Genomic DNA, 19,623 nt, shown 5'->3' with positions numbered 1-19,623 from the left:
GAGTTAAAAATCATCTTGCCAACAGTGTTACATTCTGGAGTACATTGCCAGAAGTAAGATGTGGGGAAAACTGTCATGCAGGGTATGTCATATTTTCCTGTTAGATCTTTTGCATTCAGTGGTTCGTATGAATGTGATGGATCTTGTTTGGTTGGATGTGGTGTGGCTCATTCCTTTTCCATCCTGTGCCTAGTGGTGCTGTCTTCATTGTTCACAGTTCACATTATTTGGGCACACAAAGTTTCATTTGCTTCATCCTTTTTCCTCCTTGTCATGCAAAGTAACATCACATTTCCTCTTCCTCCTCTTCCCCTTACTTCCTTGTCATCACTGCTTGTAGATGCAGAGAGGAAAAGTATCAAAAGTTGTGGTTAGAAAAATATTATTCGTGGATAAAATGGCAGTCAGTTCTTTGAATTATCATTTTTTTTATCTTGTTTAAATAGACAAGACAATTAAGAGTAAAGTAATTTTGACTGCTTAGTGGTTAAGTTCATATAATTAGACTGTTAGGAAGGTATCATAATATTATTAACTTCATCATGTGTTAGGATGTGTTTTGTGAATGCACTGATGAGTTTTTGGATGAACACAATGCTGGTCATGGGATGCCTTTGTTTTGCCACACCGAATTATGCACAGACTTGATTTTGTATGGTTATTTAACACATGAATTACACTACATGCTTTTTTATTCTTCTTGCTCTATGTGGTCTTGTTCTTGTTCTTTCTCTTGTTCTTCACATTCTCATAATTTCCTATAATAATCTGTCAAGTTTTCTGGGCCTCCACCTTAGTATTTTCCAGTGTTGTTGTTTTTGACTAATATCTATACATTAGCATTTTAATATTGTGTGTGTGTGCTTGGTGCTTTATGCAGAGCAGCCAGAGTTAGCTTCTGGTGTGATGTGTTATGTGATTAGAGAATAATGTGAACAATCTTCTCTTGCAGGTGTTGTGAAGGTCTCATGAAAGAAAGCCGAGAGAAGGGAGAGGAAAAGAAATGATCAGAGCCTTGCAGATTTTCACAGAGAAAGTGGAATACACATGTTTATGATTTGTGAAAGTTTTGTGTAACATGGAATCTGCTTGGTAAAAGATTATTTTCTTCCTGAGGAAATTTCTGTGACTTGAGTGTCTGTGAAGTGTGCTGCATCAACCCCACACTCAGTGACCAGGCATAAGATGTCTGCTTGCTGCCAGATAATGGGGATTAGTCCAAAGACTGTGGGTGTTCCTGAAGGAAACTTTAATTATGAATTATTTATGCCTTAAAAGATGACATGTTGCCTTCCACTTCCTCCCCAGTAGAGGCCGCACCAACCCCCGTCTCTCCCTCCGCTCCTCTCCCCTGCCAGCCTCAATATGTAGGTCCAGTCAAGGAGGGTGCAGTGAGAGATGACCACCTGCCACCCCATCCGGCAGATCTGGGAATGTGTGGTGCCGAGGAGGGCAGTCAGGAGGGGAGGGTAACTAATCCCCCGCCAGACCTGTGCACTCGGGACGGCCCCAACTCACAGAGACATGGGAACAGAGCTCAGTGCGTGGAAGAGGCTGTAGGTGGAGCCGCCATTGCTCAAGGTACCTGTGATTATGAATATGCATTAAGTGATTCACACTGTGGGGGAGAGCGAGTGGACAGCATGGAGGAGGGTGCCTGTGGTGTAGCTTCCTCACAGCACCGCCCAGAGGAGGCCCTGCACTGCACTGAAGACATGATGTGCAGCCCCAAAGCCGCTCTTCCAGACCTATGTGACACAAGTAGTGGAGCAAGAAGCAGAACAAATTACAAGATCACCAGTAATACCGTCTCTGTGGAGGACATGCAGTGTGAGGTGCCAGGGGAAGCAGGCAGCAGTCAGGCGCTGGAGAGCTGCGAAGGCATTCACAGGTCAGACAGAGAGAGGGTGTGTGAGACTTATGAGGGTGACGTCAGGGAGGTTCACGATTCCAATTTGAAAAACAACATTCCCAGAGGTGCGTTGGAGTTGGAAGGTGGAATGGAGGGAGAACCAATGGTAGCAGACAGTGTTGATGGCATTCCTGTAGAATTAAATAAAAACTTTGAAAACAGAAATGCAGAAAACAGAGACGAGCCTCCCCAGAGTGGCTGTGATGTGATAGAGACCAGTGATGCTTACATGGACAGTTGTGGCGATGTGAATGATTCTCACAGCCTTGAGATGGCAGTGGGCCCCCTGGAGAACTACCTTATACACGATAACCAGCAGATTTCCCTGGTAGCGTGTGGCATCACGCAGTGCGACCCAACCCTGCAGCAGGACATGGCCGTGGCAGAAGCTCCAGACACGGGTGACGGCATGAGCTTGATCAAGTACAACCTCCACCACTCCAGCCATCCAATGTACGACAAGTGGCCATGTTACTTCTACATCACTGAGGAACACCTGCCAAACTTTACCATAGACTCCCATGGCAGACATATTGGATCTGTAAGGCAGCATCCGTGTCTTGTTCTGTTCTTGTTCATTATTTTATCAGTTTATTAATTTATTCTGTTATATTTAAATTTTTCAGGGATGTTTGTGTAACCTGACATGTGGTAGTGCTATCCAGTCATGTAAACATTATTTGATGTTGGGTTTTTGTATATTTGCACCTTGTTTTGGTCTAACAGTCATTGCTTGAGTCAGTATTTGTACGTACCTTTAAGACGGAAATGTGATTCATGCCTTTTATTTTTGACATTTAGGTGTTTTTCCTTCCCTAATTATTTGATACTTCCCTTAATGTTTGCAGGTGATCATTATCACATGGTAACTAGTTTCCTGTTTGCTGTTAAATTCTACACATGGATGATTTTATTGATTGATTTATCTTGCATGTTATTCTTTGCACATATTACCAAAAGTTCAGTCTAGTCAAGTGAATGGAAAGTTTAAGTGTGTATATACTGTGCTTAGATCATTCTATTGCTGTAGTGGCAGAGGTTTTAGTCTACCATACTAACAGTCTTCCTATAAAACCTGAGAACTAATAGACTCCTGGGGATGAGGCTTAACACTGAAGGGAAAGGCTAAGCACAGTGGAAGTAAGTGCAGCAGATTAACCCACCATGGACAAGGAGTGTTTATTTCTGATGGTCACTGGATCCATTTTCTGTTTTCCTTTTGTAATTCTTCATGATGCAGCTGATGATGTGAGAAGTAATCCTGATCTTGTTTTGGTGTCTGGCAAGTTTTTAGTGTTGTTCTGAGTATGTGTCTTTTGTATCATTGCAAGAGTGTGTGATTATACTTTTTAAGCTCCTCTTTTTATCTCACTCTTCATCTAGACAACTAATTCATGGCAACAGTAATGTACATAGCCATATATATTTTGGTGTGGGTGGAACTTAAAAGTCTCAGAGTAGAGCTTAAAAAGTATATGTTCTTGTGCCTCTACAGAAGGTGACATAAGTATGGACTCCCCAGCCCTCTGTTTGTTCCTTCCTTACACACATTGCCTTCTGCTTATCATATGCTTCAGTACACGTTGGCTGGCATTTAGTAACAGTTTTGATGTGGCACGTACTCTTTATGCTTTATATTTCCTCTGCTTCCTCACCCACACTGAATACTTTAATACACATGTTCAAACAGTGAAAAATTATGCAATTCTTGGTTTATTCCCAAAGTTTACTCTGGAAACAGAATATTTGCATTATTTAGGTCCACCAGTGAAACAAGTGCCCCATATAATGAATTGTGAAGGGTGAATAATTAGGGAATGAAACTGAAAAAAAATTTTGTATCAGGATTGCAGTGAAAAAGAAATTTAACTGGATTCCATGGCTGATAGTTCTGACATTGTGCATTTTCATGTCACTGTTGTGTGTAGGAAGAAGAAACAAAATATTTTAATGATGTCACAGTGTCACTCCTGTGCATTACTTCTTCCCTGCCCACTTGTAATAGTGCCACATGACTTCATTGTTGTCCGGTGTACAGAAATGGAATCCATAATTAATTTATCATAAAGAAAAATTGAGGTCATCAAGATTAGATTATTATAAATTAAATCATTATAAATTAAATTTAATGGATACTATCAAGGGTTTGCTATGAAAACTCTTAGCTGCATTGACCACCATCCTTTGTACAGTATAGTGTGAACACCCTCTGTAATGTGTATAACATGCCTATAATGAGTAGTGTGCTTGATTACAGTGCCAGCTAGTGCAGTCTAGATAGTTGTGTTGGGTTTGGTCAGCAGTGTTATTTTGACAGTGACTCTCCTCAACAGGACACTCCTCCCATGTTCTTCCCCACCCCGTCTGTCAGCCGGCCGGCATCCAACTTGACGGAAGAAGAGCAGGTGAAGATTGCCAAGCGGATGGGCCTCATTACTCACCTGCCTTGCGGTATATTTGACGGCACCAAGAAGAGTGGAGAGTGAGTATTTGTTGTTTTGAGATGCGTTGTTTTGTTTGACTATGATGATATAAAAACTGTAATATGTTTTGAAAGTAAAAATTTATTGACAACATGTGAAAATGATGAATAGCCCTAGGATAATTTGCTTTCCTTGTTTTTTCAAATCATATAACTTTTATAATTGTGACTATCACCTTAGTTGTGTATTCTTAAACACTTTGCACACATTGGGAATATTCTCAAACACCACAGAAATCATTAGTTGTGTTCTTATGGGTGTTTTTTTTAACCAGTGTTGCAGAATCTTTGTTATCAGAATATGTTCTTTAGTGCTTCTTAGTTTATCGCTTGTTGCTTAAGACTCGTGTTAAGATGTGTTATTTTGTTGTGAACAGGTGTGTGATATGCATGATAGACTTCTCGGTGGGTGACCGGGTGCGTTACCTGCCGTGCATGCACACCTACCACACTGAGTGCATCGACGACTGGTTGATGCGCTCCTTTACCTGTCCCTCCTGCCTTGAGCCTGTTGATGCCGCACTCCTGAACACATACGGGACGAGCTAGCGTGTGCCGCCGCTGCCGGGGTGTGCTGTGCTGTCCTTTCTTACTGATTCACTGTTGATATTGGTATTTTACTCTGAGTGTCGGAGTGCTGGACTGGGTGACTGTGTCTGGAGTTCATGTCTGTAATATAAAAAAAAAAAAAACTATATTCTCTAATCACAGACGTTGTTATTGCTTTTTGGTTAAATTTGAATCCAAAAGGTATGTAAAATTTGTATAGTATATATATAATATACTTAAAATGGAGTTAAGTATGGGATTTCAGTGGAACTCATCTGCAGAAGACTGTGTTGATTCAGTTTTGTGTTTGTCATCTTGGTTGTCATGTGATGAGTTTTGGAGATGAAGAGCTTGGAAGGAAGTCACACATGAAGCCCAGCATGAAAGATTAAACTTTTGAATGATGATTAGTAAAGAGTCAAGGATACTCATGTGTGTGTTAGGTAGCAGAGTGTGGCAAGAGTGTGGGAATGATGTTTTCTTCATTACCATATAAGACTTGACATGGCGTATCTTGTATCAAAGTGTATTTACAGCAACACTATTGAGAATATTTAGCTTTTCTTGAGCTCTAAACAACAACAAACTTGTTCCTTTATCAGATGTACATTAAGGAAAACTTTACTCTTTATTTTCAAGTTTGAGTGATTACTTTGCTTACCAGGCGCCTTCTTTTTAAGTGAGATGAAAGACTCGGTAGATCATTTACCAGGAAATGGCTTGGTAAAGATAAAAACAGGAACTTTGAGGACATAACATCTATATACTCTTCACTCACACATAAGAGAGTTTGAGTGATTGTTTTGCTTGCCAGGTTCCTTTTTATAGTGAAGAGAAAAGCTCTGTAAATCACCTATTAGGAAATAGCTTGAATAAAGAGGGCAACACTTATCCACCTCACTCATACATTACTAAGGGGACTGACAAGCTAGACTGACTTCGTATGACACTGACATCAGTATATTCTTCACTTGCACATTACTGAGAACTGATAAGCTAGACTACAAAGACATAAATTACTTTGTACAACACTGACATCGATATTCTCCTCACTTGCACATTACTGAGAGAACTGACAAGCTATACCACAAAGACGTCAGTGTGTAGCAAGGACACACAGCATCCCCAAGCCAGCATCATCAGCAGCATATCACATTATGGGGAGCAGAGTCAGGCTTTGCAGTCCCGTCTTTCAGTTCACAAAGGAGAGCATTGCCCAAAGGATAATGTTTTCCTTTGACCCCATGAATCTAACTGTAGATATTTGTTGTACTATAAGTTCCAATAGTTCCTCTTTTCATGGGCATTCAGTTTTGTCCATTGATACATAGTTTACTTTTAGTCAACTGTCCTGATGAGATCTGGTACTGGGGAGTATATAATATAGCACTTTCATGACTCCCAGGTAATCATTCTTGCAAAGCTGGTTGTGCCTTAGCTTTCCATTAGTATTCCTTTATGACTAGCATGGTGTTCCTCAAGGATATTCTTACACTCACAGTTCTTCAAACATATCATTACTTTTCCACAGCAACTAAAAATCATCCCTTGACAGCCACTTTGTCTTCCGCCACAGAGTCACTCCCTGTGTGTCACTTTTGTTCTCATCGCACCTCATGATCTCAGTTATCTGGTGCTTCTTCCTCTCATTAATCCACTTCTTTACTACCCAGGAAATGCAATAATTGATCCCTAAAACTGTGAGTCTGAGAGGAATGCAGCCTTTTCTTTTGCTTCACTGAAATGATTAACAAGTATTTATATGATCACAAATAATGCATTTTTTTTTATTTTAGATTGGGAGTAATATTTTTATCTGATATGCTTTGTGTATATGTAGTACTAAAAAAAATATGTATGCTTGCCTAGAAATTGGCTGCAATTAGTTAGATAGTATTTTCAAGCTCTTAAGTTGATAGACCACGTGCTATTATAACCTTCATGCAGCAGATGGTTATGTAGTCGGACACTGTTTTAATCCAGGGAAGCATCACAACCTCCTCGGATCTTGGTTTTATTGGCGTCACAAATCACAATCTGGCATTAACTACTAGGGATCCTTGTAATGTCTGGAGCGTTCAGTGTACTAAACCAGCGTCACCTCTTTAAGACACTAATCTTTGTCGTAGTATATTTGAACCTAGTCATAAAGTAATGGAATGGATGATAACGATGATGATATTGGTTATTTTTATTCATTCATTTATCTTTTATTTATCTTTTATTTATTTTCCTCGTGTTATTGAAGTGGTAGAAAGTAAAGTTGTTGTTGGTTTTGTTGATTAACCACACACATATCTGACAGTATTTTGTTTATTTATGAATCCAAGTATATTTTATGGTAATTAAGGAAACATCATTATGCATAGGATGAAGTATTGGGGATGCCTAGTGAGGACCTCTATCATTATATTTCCTTTTGATTATTAGCTGGAATTATTGGTGCATCCTCATTAACCTTCATGGAACTATTACTTTGAGTCATGGCTTGAATCTAAGTCACTGTTGTGTGATAATATCCATATTTACTACTTTATTTTCTCTCTTTATTTGAGTACCGTAAGATATCACATAGTCAAATTATGTTTCAGTTGTGTACAGTATCTAGACTAGTTTGTAAGAAGACATCAAGCTTATATTTTGTATGTTGAATTCAGTCTGTTAAACCTTTGGTCTTAAATCAAGTTGTAAATTTTCTACATCCGTGTTTTACAGGAATTTGTGTGTTTTTTCGTAGAATTTGGATGATTTCATGGTTCAAAAATAGAGAAGTGTACATTGACGTTTCTCTTCAGTGTAATGTAGTATGTTTAGGTAAATTTCAGAATTCCCTTATTGTGACATTTATATAAAACTTAGCCTAAAGGAAATTTCATGCAGTAAATTTTTAGAATGATAAAGTAGATAAAAAGAATAATTCATAGTTGTGAGTCCCAACACCAAGATGTTTGCCAAGAGAACCAGAGAAAATGCCTTCTGTGTGATGGTTGAACCTCAGCTTAACAGAACTAGGGTGGCACAGAGCCACTGTTGTGTTTGACAGCAGGAGGTGGAAATATAAGAAACATTGCTTTGTTCCACTATAAGATATGACTATGACAAGATTTGATAAATAGGAAATGACAGAGACACAAAAATATTTTCACTTCTTTCATTGTGCAAAGTGCCAGCAGTGCTGGAAAGTGTTCACTTCATCAAGAAGTAACTCTCTTTATCACAAAAGTGATGAAAGAGAATCTATTCAATAATGATACAATTTGACACTGTGCTAAATACTTTGGAAACAGCACCTGCATGTGGCTGGTGGCCTTGCAGTGTTTTAAAAGTTTAAAGTTTCACCTCATAATGGATACAGTATTTGTGCAAATTCATATCATGAGGCATTGCAGTGTGTGCAGCAGAGGCAAGAGTTTAGTCAAGTCAATAAAATGTTTGACATGGTAGTGGTGACATGTAGTAAATGGCAGCTTTAATTATTTATTTATTTATTTATTTATTTATTTTTTCACATGAGCTACAAACCTGTTGAGCTCACGTTCAACCTCCTCCAGGAGACACATGCAGCGTGTTAGTTACAGGCTCATACAATTATTGGCACTTGTACTGTATTCCACGTGCTTTATATATATATATATATATATATATATATATATATATATATATATATATATATATATATATATATATATATATATATATATATATAAGCTTAAATAATAACATTGTTTTCAAGTTTTCTAAATCACCTTTCATTGGCAACAAATATATATCAAATATTGTAAGTACAATATGGACTGAGTAAAGTTGCAAACAATGTAGTAAGACACTGAAGGGGTCAAGAGTGAAGAGGCTGGGGATAAACTACTCATGAGTTCATTCTTGAAGCAAGATGAGTGCAGAGTGTCTGGCTGGTTGGTGGGTCAGAAGGGAAGGGAAATTTGTTGCTCTCAGCATGAATAAGACACAGTGTTTAGGCAGTAAATAATTCTTATGGTAGTAATATATTTATGAGTGAACCATTGCACTGTTCTCAGAGGCATTAAGACAGGGAGGGTCTTCACCACAGGCCTACTGTGCTGTTTATCTTGGACTTCAGAATGGCATTGTACTTTTAAATTTTAACCATTGAGGTGGATGACCTGGACTCAAGATGGACTGAGTAAGAGTATGTGCAGCAGCAGCAGCAGCAGCAGCAGCAACACCAGTCTCTATACACTTTAACAGTAAATTGTATGTGCCTTAGTGTTGAGTTGTAATTGTACTTGGTAGTGGAAGTGGTGGTGGTGGCTTAGGGCAAAACTGATCAAGAAATTTCATGATGTTGATAATGGATAATTATTATGTTGCATTTCTTGATCTTTGTAAAAAGTGATGTGCTCCATTGCTAGCTGCTAGCCAACCACTTGTTGATTTAAATATTAATTGTATTTGGAAAAAATGTTCATTGGAGCACCTGTTCAAAAGTGGATGTCATAGACTTCATGCCAAGTTACAAAACAAACATTCCTGATGTGTATTACATAAACCTGCCAAGTAATTCCAGATCATAAGTTGACAAATTCCAAATTGTTGTGACTTATTTGTAGCCTTAAAGAGAGAGAGAGAGAGAGAGAGAGAGAGAGAGAGAGAGAGAGAGAGAGAGAGAGAGAGAGAGAGAGAGATGACAATCAGACATCTTGTAGTCAAAATTTGTGATTTATTGCTAAAACCAAAGTGTTAAATGAATCCAATAATTTGTGTGTGTGTGTGTGTGTGTGAGTGAGAGATTTGTCCTCTGCCTAGGTCCATCCATGCCTCACCTGCTCTTAATAATTAGGGACAAAGGTAAAATTGAAAAGGTATCTTCACTTTTGGCGCTTGAAGGAGTCTGTGGTAAAAGAAAAAAAAAACTAATTACTGATAGGGAACTCATGAAAGATGTAGTGATGACACTGCTCTGGATTTTGTCATAGAGAGAATGCATCTATCCAGGGCACTGCATCCAAATTATATGCATAGATGTATGACATATAGAACTGCGATGCAATTGAGTTATATAAAGCACTGAATTAAAGTCAAAGCCACTTGTTGTTTTTCACTGCTTTAATTTCTTTGCTTATAAAGGATTTTTGTGTGTCGGAAATGAAGTTACAGGAGGGGTTTTTAAGTGTGATGAAAAGGAAAGTTCTCTTGCTTGTACAGTGTGGTGTGGGAACTTTCTGAAATGCAGGAGAACTAAGTGGTGAATATTGACATGTTTTGGTGTTATTGATACAAGGTGGATCTAAATGAGGAGGGAAAGTTTGTAAGATGCAGAACTAGGCATGGAATATTGATTTTTTTGTGTGTAAAAAGTTAAATATATGTAAAGGAAAGTGTGGGAGGGGATGATTTGCTATTATTGGTAGAAGATGAATATAAAGAAAAAATGTTTGGCTGAGAAGACTTCACAAACATCAGTTTGTAAATAAGGTTCATTATCATGTAACTCAGAAGTGTGGTTTTCATTAATTATGTTCCAGAAACACAAATATATATGTAGCTATCAGCAGTTTATAGTCTGTAAATGTTAACTAGGAGACAAGCAGTTACAAGCCATTCAGAATGACTTCCTATGCCTCTCATGTAGACAGCATCACCTTCATACTCTGTAGCAAATATCATCCCATCAACATGCACACCCACTGACATCAATTATTCCCTTTGTGTCAGATGAATTATCATACCAAGGTTATGTTTGATTTTGTATTTTTTCTGTTAATATCGCATTCTCTTATTACTGTTCAGTTCTCATGCCACTGCACCAGACAACCACAGCTGTCTGGTGACTCTTTCCAACTTCCTATTCACCTCAAGTCAAGTGGTTGAGGTGCTGAAGGAAGGAGGGACGGGAGAGTGAATGCACTGAGGTGTGGGAATGGCTGCTGCTGTGGTCTGAACCCATCACCTTTCCATATGACCTTTGATGTTTGGCACTTCATTGATTCCCATGAATAAACCCCATCATCTGCCAACCCTCTGTCACTTCCTTATTATTGTGGGACCTTAAGTCAGTCAGTCAGTGAACCTCTCGCTTTCTAAGTTTTTAAATTTGCTTTTGCTCTTTTATATTTTGATGTTGCCTTGCATTGTGTGGTGGAAAGTGTGGCGGCACAGCACGGCCCCATGTACCATGATAAATTTGACATTTGCTCATGCCAGTCTCCACCTCTAGTGTCTTGGCACAAACAGGCCAGGAAAAGTAGAGCATATACATATTCTCATAGATGCATTTGTTGGGAAATACTGAAGTAGAAGTTAATGAAACATGCCATCTTGTAAGGCAAGCAGCTTTGTTTTTTTCTGCCTGCTGTTGTATTTTTTTTTGTGTCTGATGACATTGTTGGTGGGATATTATTTGATAAAGACTTCTTGTATGTACGTATGTCTTTGACTAGGCACATAATGTTACCTGCATGGTGTGTAGCTGACTCATGCAGTCCTGGAGTCATCAGACATCACCATAAACACTTCTTGGATCTGTTGTTTCAGTCCACATGTGTCTGAGTCACAGCACATGTGTTTTGTTATGGAGGACTCTGTTATGTCATGGAGAAAAGTAAAAATGCTGCAACTGTTTAAGTCATTAAGAAATGTGTTAATTGTTTGTTAAGGGATCAGCAATCTCAATATTTGTGCCTCACACTGACGGTTGCACCTGTGTTCCAGTTCACTCTTGTGTCATGAACAATGATTTGCCGTGCTTTGAAATCTGTACGTTTGCAGCTAAAATTCTTAATGTGACACTCCCAGGTGCATATTTGCTGTATAAAAAAGAGAGACCTTTTAATTATTTTGCTATACAGTATGGAACTATTTCATCAGTATGTATGATAGCCATAGCTTGTAGTATTGCTAGACAGATTTTTGTATGACAAAATTTTGTATTATCAAGTTAATGTACATTAAAGCCATGAATAAGATGTTAGGCAATATAACATGTACAATTAAAATTTTTATTTGGTATAAGAATAGTAAATGGATCAATTACTAGACTGTTTCCATTGTACTTAAGAAAACTTTAAGGTTAATATTTGAATGACCCTTCATAGGTGTGGGTGTCGTGCTCGGGCCATGGCCTGGTCACGGCGGGGCTTCCTGGCATGGGAGGTACTGTGCTGGGGGAGGCGATTCCCTTGGAGAGACTCTGCAGGCAGTTGTATTTAATTAGAGTAGAGAACTTGGCATTTCCATCAGCGTAATGTTGCTTTTCAATCTGGTACTGTACTGAGAGAGGCACATTTGTCCTTGGCTTCATCAACGTCCTGCAGATAACTGTAGGGTTTGTAATTGTCCCATGCCACTGTTTTCTGAAAGGCAAAGTATTTTAGAAGTCTGCTGTTTCATAATGTAGGAATGCAGCCGTGAGGTGAATTATATCTATATATTCCTGCTCATAATTGTTATGATGTACTGAGTAAATAAGTTTGAATGTAGAAGCATTATTCATGAAATGTCATATGGACAAGTGGCAAAAAAATGTACATGAGAAATAATGAAAAAATCACCATTGTCAGTTATCCACACACCAGGCATCTGCCCTCACATATTGATCATTCCTATATTCCTGTTTGTAGCAGCACCAGCAGCAGCACCAGCAGCAGCACATGACACCTGATATAGAATTATGATATGGTGGTGCTGCAGTGTGGCACAAGTTACAATGTCAGTGTTGATATCAGTACTGTCCAAACAGCACAGCAAAGCAAGCCAGCACAGGACCTTCCAATAGTCCATATGCATAACAGACCCAGATCACAAGACATTGGTCAGTAAAAATGCACAGAGTGAGGGAGACACCTTGGTGTGTGGACACTTGACTCATGACTCATATACAATGTCAAGGCTTGATACCTTCCTGAATGAAGTAATGCACATTGTATCTTCCCATTGTTGAATGTCAGGATGTAAAGAATGAACAATTCAGATATCTGGTGGCTCATTTGAAGTATATATTGCTTTTCTTATCATTGAGAAAAAAATGGATCATCTTTCATGCTAAAATTTCAGAGGATAATGTTTGTATTCTAGGGACAGAGGATATGGAGCCCTGTGACAAGGAGGTGACAATAATTGTTTTGCCAAGTGCTGAAATGTGATTAATAATGTAAGGTGTGTCTTGCAGTATTGCATGAATATGTATACTATTCATCAGAGGATATTGCAGCCAGACTTGATCCATAACAATGTGATAATTGCTTGAACTGAGGAACCTGGTTTTCATTTCATACATTGAGCTTTAATATAGACATTAGCAATCAGTGTTGTAAAGTTGCTAAATTAAGTAAGTAAAGCTCTTGAAAAAACTTATTTGACTGAATTATATGCCTTACTCTTTTCTAGATACTTAACTATCTGTGCCGTTTTCTTGTACTCTGCGTGTGTCTGGTAGGACTGATAGGAATTAAAGAATGTTGTCTTATTTGACCAACTTTTTGTGTATCAGTAAAAAGTTGTTTATTTGACTGCATCTTTTTTGTATTAGTAAAAAGTTGTTTGATTTGACTGCAACTTTTTGTATCCAGATTAATCTAAAGTATTTTCAGTGTATCTATTCTATTAATTCCATGAGATAATCTATTATTTTTCCTTATCTTCCTTGTAACTTGATGACATGTCTTACTTGTATCTCTTGTTACTGAACTGCATATATTAAATTATTTTAAACCTTTCATAATATGTATTTCTGTACTCATATCAACACCTTCCTTCAAGTTGAACCGCAAGTACCTAGTGCAGGTCAACACTACACAATTCTGGCATGGCCCTGTGAGGTAACCATTGTTTTCTACTTCTATTCCAGCAGGCTGTGTTTTCAGAGTTCCTCAAGTGCTTCATTTGAATATGCATTTCCATTCAGTCATGTTGCTGCTGTGACTGTCCTCAGCATGCAGATATGGATGGAAAGATTCTGCCTGATTTGTACATAGATGGTGGCTAGTCTCTGCTAGAAATGAGTGGTGTCCTTTACCATTATGTGCCATTCTTTCTCTTTACTCTATATGTAATGTAGCTGAGGATGGTGCTGGACTGAAAACCTGCTCACACTTATCCATTTTGTATTCTCCAAGTGGTAATGGAGATGCACGAGCACAGCATTGATTTGTTTCACAGAGGTGACTGAGTTTCAATCAACAAGTGGTGACTGGTTCTGACCTTAGTTCATCTGTAGTCTCAAGTTCACCTCTGTGGACTCAAGAGTTCCCTGGATGGTGGGATAGTCTTGTCGGGAAAGTTGGAGATGTATCTTCATAATGCTTACAGTTGACAAACTGATATCTCTCTTTAGAGTTTTGAGGGCTGTTGTAGGCAAAAGAGAAAACCTTGACACATTGCTCTTGGAGGGATTGGGTGTGGGTAGCCATGGCATTAGGTAACAGTGTAAAGACTACTGGCTTAGGTTTTAGGATATTTGGTGTCTTAGCCCAGCCAGCCATCAGCTGTTGGTGGTTGATATACTCTCAGGATAGATTATTATCAGAGCTTTGTCACAATGGTCTCTGGAGAAGGTTAGTTACTACCCTGTTAGGAATATAAGTATGGTGTCCAGACCTTGACTTTGTGATTGTGTAACTAACTTTTTAGATAATCATCACATTGTAGTCTCATTGAAAATCACTATACCTTGGACTAACCAGTTTGGAATAATACAATAAACATGTTCTTGATGTCATTTTACTCTCAAAACACAAGTGTCTCAAACAAACAAGCATAATACTGTAGTGGACTAAGTCATTTTCAAACAGGAATATAATGACTAGTGCAGGCAATGAAGTAAAACATTTAAAAACAATAGTGTGACTCACAACATAAAACAACACTGACTATTTCAGTCAACCTCACAGGCTGAGTTCACATAGCCATTTCACACACAGGTCTGGAGAAGGAGTGCGTCATCAGTGACGCTGCTGCATCTGTGGGAGAATTGGAGCTGCCAAACATTCTTCCGTGATCTGTGAAAGCACTGTTGCCATGCAAATAGTGGCAACAGCACACTTCTATTTCACATAAGGATATTTGACAGCTTAATTAATTTTCCTGTTGACAGAGTGATATCACTAATGATGAACTTCCTCTCCAAATGTGTGTAAAACAGGTGTGAACTCAGACCCATTATGAATCTATACACCATGGAGGACACAACAACACATCACTTCCTTTTGCCCTTACATCTCTTTCCTTAACCATTTAGAAATCAACTTACTCTACTTCAATCCTTTCTTTTTAATTCTTCAGGTAAAACTTAAAAGGTAATGGAATGATGGTGGTGGTGTGGTGGTACTGGTAGTAATAGTAGTATAGAAATATCAAGAATTCATTATATCTTTGTCAGTTTACCATTTTGAATATGGTAGAAACCAGTTTTGGCTGTAGTATATGTACCACCCCCCCAACACACACACACACACACACACACACACACACACACACATAGGCAGGGTTAATGCACTCTCCCTGCAAAACTACAAGGGGGCAAGGTTACTGATGCCAGCTTACAAGGTCACAAATCCCATTCTCCACCTCTGACTGTGCCAGGTGGGCAGGGATTACGGGATTTCAGGCCCACACTGTCCACCTGACCAGGGATTCCAATCTCAAACTTCTTGGTGAATTGAGTGCTAATTACCAATAAAATAATAAATGAACTTAATATATACAAAATATGAGAATAATCTTTGTTCACCAAGGGGCTCAGTAATCACCGAGGAGGTTGACCTCTTCAAAGGCTCCTTCTTTGACCTCCTCCTCGGGTCTGCTGGAGGTCAGGTTCAGGTCACGGAGAGGCTGGATGAGGTCATTGGACTCAGTCATTTTGTTATTTTGGCCGACTTCTAAAAGATCTTCCCCTACTTCTTCTTCCTCTTCCTCTTCTTCATCATCATCTTCAAAGCCAGTCTGGGAGTGAGTGAAGAGGGGAGATAATATTACTGTATTCACACACATGTTGAAAGAGAGAGAGAGAATTATTTGACTAACACATGACTTTATTATCCTTGCTCCCTTAATTTAACTCCTTCCACATGACCTCCCACTTCATCACACTCTACACACATCTGCACCACTAACAACTCCTCATCATAGCTACCCAAGGATCAAGGATCAGATTCCCTTAATGTACCTTTACAATAACTTAATTCTCATTCACACAAAATCCACATCCTTGATTAACACTTTCATCACTATTAACATGGCTTCTGCATAGAGATATAAGGCAACTCTTGTTTCTGAAGAGGATCTGATCTTTTCTCTTACTAAATTTCAGTCTTTCCTCTTTGCCTCTATCTGCCATCCCCAATCTGATTCTGTCTATTTCTAGTCCTGACTGAGAAGATATTTGTTTAACTATACTGACAAGTATCACCATATTACCCTTTTGTTGTGGTGCTGAAAGGAAACTAATCTTCATTGCTGACTGACTGAGAAGATTTAGTGATATTTTTACAATTATAATAGTAATTGTTTAACTATATTAAAAAGCAGCAAGTTACCCTTTTGCTGTGGTGCAGAAAACAAAAAAAAATCATTACTGCAAACACACCTCAGCTTGCATAACACACAACACAATACCTGCAGCTGGTTGTGTTGGTGCTGTTCATGCAGGGTGGTGCCGCTCATGTCCAGCTCGATAGGGAACCAGTGCCGGCCATGCAGGAGAGCATGGCATTGGTTGTGGTTGGCTGCCAGGGCTGCTGCCAATCTCTGCAGCTGCTGGGTGAGGTGCTGCACATGTTTGGAGTCCAGCAGCTCCAGCTTCACCAGGACATCCGAGCGAAGGCGTGCAAACTTTGCTCTTGCCTCCTGCCGACACCTCAGCACCAGTCTGTGGGAGAGGTGAGTGTGATTCAAGTTGGCTGACTGTAAGTGTTTGGTTGGTGTTGTCTATTGCTCACAAGAGGGTGTTACAGTTGGTATTCTCACCTTTGACATGTACACAAACCCAAAAAGGCATTGTTACTGTAGATCTGACAAGTTCTACAGTAATCTCCTCAGGGTTGGCAAGTGTGTTGGTGTATGGGGTGCCAAATATTACAACAACCATTACTACCACCAACTACCAAAACTACCACTCACCTGTACTCATAGTTTCCTGTCTCAATGCGGTAGAGTGGCTCCTGCAGGTGGGCAAACTGCATCTCCTCATCATCCATCTCCTTCACCTTTAGACAGTAGCTCAGGTACTCAAACTTGGCGTCGGCGTACCTGCGAATTGTTAGCCGGGTGTCTGGTATGGCCTTGTGCAGGTAAGTCCCCAGGTCACTTAGGATCTGCAAGAAAACGGAAGTATTGTGTAAAAGGGACGGTTTGAGTTGTAGATGATTCTATTTTCTTGTCCCCTTCCTGCCATCTTTGCTATTTATCTGCTGTTTCTTTTTCTACCTATTCCTATCTTGTTTTTTGCTCTCTTTCCTTTGCTTTCCAATAATGTGGAATGTTATTTTCTCTTCCTACATTCTTCTCTTCTTCTTTTAGACAGTCTTGCTCTTTACCTATTCTTTCTACCTGTCCATTCCTCATCCCTACGTATTATTATTTTTTCTCTTTTATCCACACAGTTCATATCCCTTCCTTTCCCTTTCTACACCTTTGCATTTCAACTTTACTAACAACCTTGCTCTTGTGTTCCTCCTCTCCATTCCTCTTGTCTCTTACATCCTTCAGCCACTCTTCTCATTGTCCATTCTTGCCCCATGCCTGTTCTTTCTGCTCATTTGCCCCTTGTCTAACATTCCTGATCTACTCTCTCTCTCTCCTTGTATCATCCATTCTTGCCCCTTCCCTGTTTTTTCTGGCCATTCCTCCATTGTCCAATTCTTTCCCCTTCCTGGTTTTTTCTGGTCATTCCCCCATTGTCCAATGTCCCTGACCCACTCTCTCTTCCCATTCAGATCTGAGCACCAAGCAACACATACAGGCTTGAGTAAGGTGACGAGAACAATGCCACGCTTCTACATCTGTTGGTGACCTTACTAACATCCCTGCTCCTTCTATATTCCTTTCACTCATTCCTCTTGTCTCTTATGTCCCCACTCTCTCTTCTCATTCAGATCCAAACACCAAGCAATACGTACAGGCTTGAGTCGTGTGAGGAGGACAATGCCACACTTTTCCATCTGTCGGTGAGCCTCCCCAAACTGGCTAAAGGCTTCATTGGCACTCTGCTGCAGCTCCCTCACTCCAATCTCACAAAACACGTCTCCAAACCCTACAGGAGATGTTAGTTGTTGGTAAGTGTTATCATGCTCTTGTTCTGCTACTGAGGTTGCTGTTGGTTATATTACATGCTGGGTACATGTTTGCTTTCTCTGTTAGTGTTGTGAAATGCTACATAGTTATTATTGTACTCTTAGGTGGGTTATAGTAATTTTTATGGGTCATTTTAGTACAAGTGTTTTTTTCACTGTTAGTGTTGTGAAATTACTATATTGTTATTATATTTTTTAGCTGTGTTTTTGTAGTTATTATTGGTGGTTTTAGTACATGCTGGATACATGTTTTCCTCTTTTTTTTTTGTTAGTATAGTTGAATATTAAAAAATCACTGTTCTATCCTTAATACTTATTCTCTCATATAGTGTACACATGAATCACTATTTACTCATAACCAATGACACAGGATGCAATCATTTCATTGTAACTTTGTACATCATGATTCATCTGTACTTTTCTTTCAATTCTACAACTATACTAACATGCACCCACCACCACTATTGCTACTTACGTCTGTACACCACCGCCAGGTCTAGAAATGCCTTCAGGAGCCTCTTAGTGTGGTCAACAAGGCCCTGGTAGACTTCCTCGGTCCGTTGAAGGTCCCCGAGTTTCTTGACCAGTGAGTCATTGCACAGGATGGCGCGAGAGAGGCCCAGTGCATCAGCCGTGGAGGACGAGAGGTTTTCAACGAGTCTGTGCTTCATTTTTTTCATGGCAATGTCGAGGGTCTTGCCTTGCTTGGGGTCTGCATGGAGCTTGTTATAGTGGATTGTGACAGTGCCCTGTGGTGAAGGTGAGGGCTGGATCAGTGGAGGAGTTGTTGGGAAGTGAGAGAGGTAATTTTTGCATGGTGGTTGTAATTGTATGCTGTAAGTTCTTTGTGAAGTGAATTTCCCCAAAGATTATCTATAAAATAATTCCTGTGATGATAAATTAGGTTGGGTCAGACTGGAAGGTATTGATACACACACACACACACAAACACACACATGTCCACTCACTCATTCACCTACCAGTAATATAACAAAGAAATCCAGTTAGCACCAAACACTTTTTGATCAAGAGATAGAAAATTTGATTGAGGGGCTGACCTGTAGAGAGAGAGAGAGAGAGAGAGAGAGAGAGAAAAACAGCACTAACCCTCCTCACCTGTGACCTTTGTATCATTTGTGCCACCTCCTGCTTTGATCTGCCCTTCACGTTGACCCCATTCACCCCTGTTATCTCATCACCACTCTGCAGCGTCCCCTCTCGAGCCGCAGCTGTGTTGTCAAATACCTGGCAGGGGAAGACAGAGAGACTAAGGCTGTAGGTATTTACCTAGTTGTGGTTTACGGGAGGGGAGTAATCTCATAGTATTCCGTCTCTATATCTATCTAGTTTGGTCTTAAAAGCACTGACAGTTTCAGCATTTACAATGTCTTCACTGAGTTCATTCTATTTGTTCACAC

At 39.5% G+C, this 19,623-nt stretch overlaps 2 protein-coding genes across 11 annotated transcripts in view; one reads left to right on the top strand and one right to left on the bottom strand.

Annotated features, from left to right (window-relative positions):
- Positions 1-956: 956 nt before the first annotated feature.
- LOC135116525 (uncharacterized) lies at positions 957-13,638 on the top strand. Its single transcript, XM_064034054.1, has 3 exons — positions 957-2,453; positions 4,246-4,394; positions 4,772-13,638. Exons 1-3 carry the CDS (start codon positions 1,284-1,286, stop codon positions 4,941-4,943), a joined length of 1,491 nt encoding a protein of 496 aa, XP_063890124.1. The 5' UTR covers positions 957-1,283; the 3' UTR covers positions 4,944-13,638.
- Positions 13,639-14,620: 982 nt separating this feature from the next.
- LOC135116523 (PRKCA-binding protein-like) overlaps positions 14,621-19,623 on the bottom strand; it is an 11,794-nt gene continuing 6,791 nt past the window's right edge. For all 10 annotated transcript variants that reach the window (XM_064034051.1, XM_064034043.1, XM_064034048.1 and 7 more), the window contains 6 exons: positions 19,322-19,450; positions 18,681-18,954; positions 18,032-18,165; positions 17,034-17,227; positions 16,530-16,782; positions 14,621-15,857 (listed from right to left, as the gene is read on the bottom strand). In XM_064034051.1, the coding sequence (XP_063890121.1) occupies positions 15,654-15,857; positions 16,530-16,782; positions 17,034-17,227; positions 18,032-18,165; positions 18,681-18,954; positions 19,322-19,450 (1,188 nt within the window). In that variant the 3' untranslated portion in view covers positions 14,621-15,653. The remainder of the gene's footprint in view (positions 15,858-16,529; positions 16,783-17,033; positions 17,228-18,031; positions 18,166-18,680; positions 18,955-19,321; positions 19,451-19,623) is intronic.

The sequence above is a fragment of the Scylla paramamosain genome, chromosome 31, assembly GCF_035594125.1.
Source record: "Scylla paramamosain isolate STU-SP2022 chromosome 31, ASM3559412v1, whole genome shotgun sequence".
Lineage (NCBI taxonomy): Eukaryota > Metazoa > Arthropoda > Malacostraca > Decapoda > Portunidae > Scylla > Scylla paramamosain.
This window is presented reverse-complemented; position numbering and strand designations above follow the sequence as displayed.

Bases quoted from the DNA above. Each gene is read 5' to 3' on its own strand.
- LOC135116525 (XM_064034054.1), top strand. From the start codon at position 1,284: ATGTTGCCTTCCACTTCCTCCCCAGTAGAGGCCGCACCAACCCCCGTC. The intron at 2,454-4,245 runs GTAAGGCAGCAT...TCTCCTCAACAG, and splicing joins ATGGCAGACATATTGGATCT to GACACTCCTCCCATGTTCTT. The intron at 4,395-4,771 runs GTGAGTATTTGT...TGTTGTGAACAG, and splicing joins GGCACCAAGAAGAGTGGAGA to GTGTGTGATATGCATGATAG.